Source organism: Haliotis rubra, unplaced genomic scaffold, assembly GCF_003918875.1.
Source record: "Haliotis rubra isolate DU_JTF1 unplaced genomic scaffold, ASM391887v1 Scf1, whole genome shotgun sequence".
NCBI classification, from domain to species: Eukaryota; Metazoa; Mollusca; class Gastropoda; order Lepetellida; family Haliotidae; genus Haliotis; species Haliotis rubra.
The window spans coordinates 4419750-4429090 of record NW_025764891.1 but is presented as its reverse complement, the minus strand read 5'-3'; the positions used below and the strand labels follow the sequence as shown (position 1 = coordinate 4429090).

Sequence of the window (9341 nt, the reverse complement as noted above, 5' to 3'; positions counted from 1 at the left end):
GTTTTCATGTGACTGCAAAATTTGGTTTTGTTGCGATTATTAGATTTTGTGTTAGTGAGCAATTCATTGGTCTCAAATGAAATCAAACAGACTATGAGTTGGTGGGTTACTGGTTGAGGCTCCTGAAGACATGTTGTAGGTGGTTCCGCTCATGTTCTAGGTCATGGCTGCTGGAGCAAATGTTCTTAGTGTGCTTGATCAGGGTTGAGATGACGCCAAACTTAGTTTTAGGGGGCTGGTTTGACAAATTCGAAATCTTATCCACCAAAGAATCAGGACTTCACAAAAAGAAAACGTTTGGAAGCCATCGAAATCAGCCCCCACAAACCTTTGATCAATAGAGACCAAGGATACTACATACCATTGGGATATGAAGAACTAATCAAACTATAGACTCTATCAAATCACCCTATCAGGTTGTTACAACCTAACACCCCACCCTCCCCTCCCTTCCTTTGTTAATTGGTTTCATCACTAGATCCATTTGTTGTTCTTAGTCCCCAACTGGCTGCTCCCAATTATGTTTATTTGACAAAACATACTATGTACATGTATATATACTTCTCATCATTTGGTTGTAGTCACTTTTAGCTTGCTAACGGTGTGAGAGTCTACATCGAAACGTCGCTCTATACAATAAACAAGAAGTTGTCATCCATAGAGTTGTATGTTTCATTTTTGACTCACCAACTTCTAGAATGCTGTTCAAACAATGTTTTATTTGGATATGACGTGTACCTACTATAACTTTGACACATACCGGTATATATATGATGATGTTTAGCAATTATTGGTTGTAAAGATGAATAATAGAGAGAGTTGTATATGGAAACAGGAGTGTAACTGACAAACACATGATGTTCATAAAATAAACACAATAAATTTAAATAATTTAAAATGAAATGAGATTTATCAATGTGGTTAAAACAGGCTACCTAAAGAAAAGAGTCAATTAAATCTTTTACCTACTCAATCAACTGCCTTTCAATACAGTATGTGTCAGTTTCTTTAGCCTAAATGATGATTTAAACCAATTATTTCACAATATATTCGCAATTCAGTATCACAGAAATAACAATGCATATTTACCAGTTGAAGGCCTCCAGAAATGAACTAGTCTCTGAAATGAACATATTTTACTGAAAAAAATAGATTCATAGCCAAAAAACCAACGTATAATATAATGAAAACTGGAACCAACCAACATGAAGCTGAAATCTGAGACTTGCCACAGTTAATATAATCTAGACTTGCGTGGGCTTTCTTGGATATATTTGATTCAGGGTCTGTACGACAGACTACGATCGTCGTTGTAGCTCCTTATTCTGCTGTTGCTACTGTTGCGCCATCCACACCACTCCGATCACAGTAGCAGAGGCGTTGCTGACAATATCAGTTACTGGATCGTCTGATCCAGACTCGATTATATACAGGCTGTCGACAATTAAATAGCTAGAATACGGCTTGTTATGTTAAACAATTAACAAATCGAACGAATATTATTAGAACGAAAACGTCGGTTTATGATTCAGAATTTTCTCGACTTTCACGTGTGATCGACACTGCCATGAACAAAAAAGTTTTGTACCGACTCGACTGTGCCGCAGCAACGACAGATATCATCAGTCGCGCGTGCATCCTCACACTTTAGTGTCGTCTGCTTTTAACGTGGGACGTCCCAAAACAGTTCTACAATCTCGGGAACAAATCCAGATTATGTAATTCAAACAAAGTACACGACTGACTCCCAAACCCGTCGACTAAATGCATAATTTTCTCCTGTTCTATTTGAGTCACTTTTCCCCCGACCGTGCCCTCTCCCCCGGAATGTCACGTGCTCTCATCGTCCACATCAACATCTGCTTCGCGCTCACTGAGTGTAAACCTAAACTCGTCTCCACCCTGGCTGTGATTCAACAGGATTTGGCGGGAACCAGCACGTGACTTCAACACCTACACATCACAGAGGCGACAGTGTTCGCGCCAGTATGAAGAATTAAGCCAGATGATGCCGACTGTGACCACTATGCCTTCAATATGGCTAACCCTTCTTATCGGATTAATACTTATTGTGATTATAGCACTGTTGGTGAGTATGAGATATTTTACAACAATGTAATATATCTATAACTGTTATACTGGCATCAGGACGTGTACTTTAATAAGGCCTTATATTGTACAGTTAGATGACTGTTATACCATGGACCTATAACCGTTATTTAGATATATATGATGTACTCGATACCCCATCTCAAATGTGCTCTGGGGCGGTGGGGTAGCCTAGTGGTTAAAGCGTTCACTCGTCACGCCGAAGACCCGGGTTCGATTCCCCACATGGGTATACAATGTATTAAGCCCATTTCTTGTGTCCCCAGCCGTGATATTGCTGGAATATTGCTAAAAGCGGCGTAAAACTAAACTCACTCACTCAAATGAGCTTTAAGTGAAATACCCCTATCTCAAATGGCAGGTTGTATGCGAGTCGCGATACTATAGCACAGATGTGTGGGAGGAGACAGTTACCATCTGTGGTACCATCATACTCAGTTGTTTAAGTGAACTTTTGTGAAACAGTTACAAAATGTCCAATCACTGTTCCTTCTGTGAGAGAATTATGTGGTGCTTTCTTCCTTTTTCTGAAGATTGATTGTATGTTGAATCTGTATTCTTTCCGAAAGTGCAAGGTCCAATTCTTCCCCATCCCAAATGATATTTATAAATTAATATATACTAAAATTATTAACAAAACCAAACGCAACAATTACTAGAGAACTCACAAAAATAACTAAAAGCCCCAAAATTAATTACGATATATAGGGTGGAACCACGTTGTATGATAAGGGCCCCAGCCACGGTAATGTTACAAAATAAATATGGGGGAACGGAAGGAACTCTGTCCCTAACTGTCACTCAAAGGCTTTAAATCTAAACGTATTGTTGTGGAATATTTAATCGTTATTCATTCTGTCTTTTGTCAGTATACAATAGTCAAGTGTTTAGTCGTTACAATGTATTCTTAGTCAATAGGGTATTGTGTTTGGGGGGCTGTACAGAACGTGCCATGGCCAAGCCAGCACTTATGAACATGGGTTCGAATCCCGGTTCTCCCTGGTTATGTTTCTAGCTTTGTCAACAACCTGCCATGCTCCTATAGGCTTCATCAGAGTGGTAATGCTCTGACACCACGCCAAAAACTGCCATCAATGTACTGTCACTAACGGGGTCTTAGCACTATAAAAAAGGTCCTTTTATATAGTGCTAAGACCCCGTTAGTGACGGTACATACCTTGATGGCAGTTTTTAGCGTTACAAGCCCCTGTGGTTTCATGTAATACTAATCTGCATTCTATTTCAAATTTTTGAATTACTGCAGGGTTTGAGTCACTCGCGCCCTCCCACGTTCATAGTGCATGCGCGTTGCCTTTATTATAGGCTGTAACGTCTCCAATATGAGGTTTATAATATCTGATTCATCACACTGGTTTAAGTGGGTCCGTATTTCACTACGCCCGAGTGTTTATTAGTTCACCACTTAAATCAGTATTTATGCCTCCGGTCCTGAGTGTTTAAGATAATCATCTATACTTTCATTTTCTACAAATTAAGAGCGAATATAGTTCAAAGGGTAATATTTTTTGCATGACCTGGGGAAATAGCTTTGCGTATTAAAATGTCTTTTTCAGTTACATAAATGAACTTAAAAATAAGGAAATGAGAAAATATAGAATTACTAATGATCGGCCTTCCTTCCTGTTAATATTGGTAAGAAGTATAGTTATCATAGGTTTGTATCTGAATGTACAATTAACGCCTCTTACATAGATTGAAGATGAAGCGGATTAGTGCTTAGAACGTTCGATCTTGACGGAAATAGTCCGAGTTCGATTTCCAAAAGAGGTACAACGTGTGAAGCCTATTTCCTGTGTCCCCTGTCGTGATATTGCTAGAATATTGCAAAAGCAGCGTAAAACCAAACTCCATCACTCACTCTTCCACATATATACTGGTTGTGTGAGTGAGTGGGGTTTCGTAACGCTTAGAACAAACTGTCAGTGAAGTCCATATGCACAGTACCTGTGCTGACAAAAAAAGTGCCACAATCATTTGGAAACATGGGACGTGTGCACAAACCTAGTTCATCATGGAGATGCATATCTCCACATGAAACGTTCATAAAGCTAATGTGGCCAATTCGTCTATTGCGCCACAGAGTTGCCTCCCATAGTCGTGCCAGAATCCTGTGACCATGAATTCGAATTCCAGATTCCCCCTGTTTATGGTTCTTAAATGGTATCCCTAATCACAATTAGCATTGCTGGTCGTGGGGTCGTGCATCAATTGCTTGTTACGTGCTTGACCTCGTTCGAAGTGAGACTTACAAGCTGAAAGTCCCCGGGTGGTGAAAAGCGGACCCGACTATCACACACAAATATGCCACCGAAAAGTTATGTTTAGCTGATATACTCGCCATGCTAAATTCGTTGTGCGAAAATAAATAAACAGTACTCAAAAGAAATAAACACCCAGTTCTTACACATTATTACAATACATCTGCCATGAAATGACAAGACAGCGGATAAAATTCTTAAGTACCTGTGTATTGGGTAATGTTTACTTGCATAACAGAAAACAACACAGTCTGTAAACGACCTCTGTCGCAACTGCTTAAACTATTTTTGTATCTTTTTAAATGAAACTTTGATGAAAACTTGAAAATCCGGTTCAACCTCAAGCACGAGTCCCTGTCGTTAAAGCAAAACATACCTCGAACGTCATAGCAACGTTTGAAACGAACTATATCACATGCTCATGAGGTTAACGGTCGTGGAATATAAGCTCCGGTTTGTCACGTAATAGCTTAATTGAGCCTTGAGTGACACAGGTCGTAGATTCTGACGAAATATGTCCTTGTAGAGTGCTGATAGGAAGAATCAAAGGGAATTATGGGGCATATTTACAAACCCAGTTCATCCCCATCTGTATCACCACCACATTACAAGTAAATCCCCTATATCTAGAACAAACAGGAAAAAAACTCGGTTAGTCGTTACCGTCTTCAAAGCCAGATGCCTGTCGCATCCTTCGTTACCCCGACTAACGGGATCGGGTTGTCAGGTTCGCTGGCTTGGTTGACACATGTCATCGGTTCCTAATTGCGCAGATCGATGCTCATGATGTTGATCACTGGATTGTCTGGTCCAGACTCGATTATTTACGGACCGCCGCCATATAGCTGGAATATTGCTGAGTGCGGTGTAAAACTCACTCACTCACTCACTCCTTAGTTACCCGTGAAGGTGCGGGTTAGAATTGGTCTTCAGCAACCCATGCTCGTCAAAGGCGACTAACGGGGTTGGGTGGTCAGGCTCGCTGACTTGATTGTCAGATATCATTACATCCAAATTGCATAGATCGATGCGGTGATGTGTTGATAATCGAGTCTGATCCAGTGATCATCATCATGAGCATCGATCTATGCGATGCATTGGGATACGATGACCTGTGTCGACCAAGTCTGCTAGCCTCACCGTCCGATAAGCAGCACAGATTAATGCCAAACCAAATTGTTAAACAGATGTACACTCGGATTGATATCATTCAGTCACGCAGTGAGTGAGTGAATTAGGTTTCATGCCACGGTGGGGGACACCAGAAATCGGCTTCACACGTTGTACCCATGTGCGAAATCAAACCCGGGTGTCCGGGTTATAAATATATACACACACAATCTTTAATATCAAAACAAACGTTCGATAACATATGGAAAAGCAGCTTTGTGTGGTGTTATATGATGTTGTAGTTATAGGATCTGAGCGCTACGTTAAATATGTTCACATACGCCACTCCATAATGTTACGTTATAAAACGTAACAACGCACATGCTCAGGACTGCACACCTTGTGGTCCACTGCCCTTCAACATTACCGTAACACCGTATTTCACCCAATAAGTCACTTGGTGGAGAGCTGTCATACATACTATAATATTTTCATATACACCAGTATACCAGGATAGAGAACACCCGATTCTTCCATATTATCATTGTCATGATATCATGTCTATAACTACTTTTGAGTGGTATACGCTGTTTTTTACGTGACATTGACACTTCAGAGACAAGTTGTCAACTGAATATTTTCCTACATATTCTCATTTGAGGTATTTTTTGTGTGTCCGAATTGCCTTCATTTTTCACCATAGGTGTAGTGTTTTTCAAATTGTGTTACACTATCATACTAAAATATATGTGAATCAGGACGTGCATTGTAACCTACCTCTCATTTAGTCTGTCTATCTTCCTTGTCTAGTAGAGTGTGTAGGGGAGCGGATACCCAAAAAGCATTAAAACATGGTACTTGCTGTTGCCCTGCCTGGCAATCGGGATTGGGGGATAAAAGAAGGATTGGTGGAATCGGAGTCAGTAACTGTGTACGAGTAATGTTTTTATGTTGAAATTGCCGTATCGTATCTCATTAGTGCAGACAAGTGCTAAAAGCGCCGGCGCACACACACACGTACGTGCATGCACGTCCCAAAAAAGTGCAGTTATCTTGAACGTGGCTTTAAACCACATATCACCTTACCATGATTTAGTCAAATTTATTGGTAGATTTACGGTGTATTTAATTTAAACCACACACTCTATTGTGCCTTTGTGTTACATAATTCCATTACATTGGGTGGTAGGAACTTGGAAAACGTCCGCTAGGCAAGCAGTGGTTCCAGTATTGCAACCGAATTAACAGTAGAAATACTTTTGCCCATTGCCCTCTCTGCAGGAACCTACTGATCTGTGAGACGCCAAATATCATCAGTCATGGACGATACAAACTCTTTCTATAACGATGAACTCGCTGCGGCTACCGACTTGGTAAGTCCCATGCACTGTAGTGGTAGAACTCTCACGGTTGAACTAACCTGCACGTGTGTGTTTAGTGTTGTGTTTGTTCGTTTGTTTCACGTGTTCATTAACTAATGTCACCTGCTAATCATCTGATGTGTTGTTAATTGGATGAAGGAAACACACGTGTATGATTCAATGGAGATGATTTGTTGATGGTACGGGAAGGTTTTGGGAATTAATGTAAGGGAGATAACTGTCCTTGTTTATCTGGATTCTTTTTTTTTTTTCTTAAGACGCGCATTGGGTTATCTCGATAAAGCCAAATCAGATATTGTATTTCAGGTATGTTGTTTTGGGCACACATGACGCAAAGACAAAAACGGAGTAGTTTTTTTTCCGATTAGTTTTACGTTTTTGTTGTGTAATTTATCTATCTCTTTAACAGTTATTGATGTAGGTAAATTATCTGCCGTGTCGAAGTTATTTCAGCTCCAGGATATTTATAACTATCATATTCACCTAAATTGTAAGCACCACGTGGAATTACGAAGCCAAAAGATGTATTGCCACGTGAAAAAAGGCACAGATGGCATAGTCTAGTGGTTAACGCGTTCCATTGTCACACCAAATGTCTGGGTTCGACTACACACATGATTGCAAAGTTTTAAGCCTATTAAGGTTCTCCCCCCCCCATTGTGATATCGCAGGAATATGTCGAAGAGCGGTGTACGCGCTGACTCCATGTATATATATAGCAATAGTCACTACATTTACGTAAGTAAGTATATTTATGAGATACCATCATTTAGGAGCACGCGATGCACTCTGGCAACAGCTCATTGTCTGTATTAACACGTGTTAAATGTACTAAGCTGTGACAGTGTATACTGGTTACAGGCAGACAATGATCACCTCCCAGCACAAAACAAATAGACCTCTTCGCGGTCTGGGATGGTGGTGGGCACACAGATTTACTCTGGTACATCGGGGACCGCCTCCGTGGTGTAGTGGTTAGAGTGTCCGCCCGGAGAGCGGAAGGTCGCGGGTTCGATCGCCGACCGCGTCATACCAAAAGACGTTAAAATATGGTACTTTCGCTCGGCTCGGCATTAATGGGTACAACAAGAACTGGTCGGCTCGGAGTCAGTATAATGTGTCTGAGTGGGGTATTCATGCTTCACTGCGGCATGGTATCTCAGTGGGCTAGCACTATAAAACCAGCTTCGGTCTGGGCTAGTACAAGCAGCCGCACCTACACATACACACGCATGCACGTCGTCATATGAGCGAAATATTCTCAAGCACGACGTTAAACCTAATTTCACCTCACCTCACCTCACCTCACCTGGTACATCGGATTGTGTAACTGGTTTGTGTAATTTGTTACTTCCCCCTCTCTCATAGTTAAGTTAGAATGGTAGCATACGGTTGCCAGGCCGGTTTAAAAATACCATTCCAACTTAACAAAATTACACGAAGATACTAATCTCATAGCGACGATGACAACGAAAGGTCAGACAGAAGAGCCGATATTGTAATTAAAATATGTTAAAGGTGATGGTAGGCCCATGGAAGCAAAAGATGTGCTCCTGTTTATAGTAGAAAGGTTAACTAAGGTTTTAACAGATATACACATATGTACGGTAAAACTAAGTCATTGAGACAGATATAATCATCTGTATTGTAAAACGGTAAAACCAAGGTTTTAACACAGATAATAATTATGCTTATCTTTACGGTCAAACCAACGTTTTAATGTGCTCATCTTAATGATAATAGGTTTTAACACAGATATGCTCATCTTTATGGTAAAAACTGTAAAACCAAGGTAAAACCCTTGTTGAAGGTTGACAGAAATAACTAGATAAATATACTGCTCACATGTTGACAGGGATACTGAAATATTTACCACTTACCTGATCAACGAGGATGGCAGCTGGTTGACCTGGCTTGGATTGTCAAAGGGTACAATGTGTGAGGCCAGTTTCTAGTGTTTTCTGCTGTCATATTGCTGAAGTATAATACAAAGGGGCTTAAAGCTATACTCACTCACTCACTCACTCACTCACTCACACTATTAAGAACAATATCATAATATGAAGGTAACTCCCAACAACCCCAAACCTGGATATAATGAAAGTATCCCTTTGAAACGTTGACTAGCATATATATAAAATAACGGTAACATCTGGACATAAAATAAGTTAAATGAATTTACCTGTATCTTAACCTGACGCCAACTGTCATATGTACTTTCCGCTTCGCTTAGTACTATCCAACGTCATTGACAGGTTTTAATATACACCATCATACACAATATGACAATTTCCCTACTCTGCGACTGCTCGTTGCCGGGGTGACACGTGGCCAGATCTCTCCGAGTGTTATGGAGCTTGGACTATGGGGTGGGGCAGCGTTGCTGACGCTTACCTTGGGGGTCATTATAGCAGATCTTATCGCAATGTTCTCATGGGAGGTAAGACAATATGATTTTGTA

At 40.6% G+C, this 9341-nt stretch overlaps 1 protein-coding gene across 1 annotated transcript in view; it reads left to right on the top strand.

Annotated features, from left to right (window-relative positions):
- Window positions 1-1878: 1878 nt before the first annotated feature.
- Window positions 1879-9341, top strand: part of LOC124287871 — a 54745-nt gene continuing 47282 nt past the window's right edge. The window contains exons 1-2 of the mRNA XM_046724387.1: window positions 1879-2089; window positions 6780-6871. Of these exons, the coding sequence (XP_046580343.1) occupies window positions 6818-6871 (54 nt within the window). The 5' untranslated portion in view covers window positions 1879-2089; window positions 6780-6817. The remainder of the gene's footprint in view (window positions 2090-6779; window positions 6872-9341) is intronic.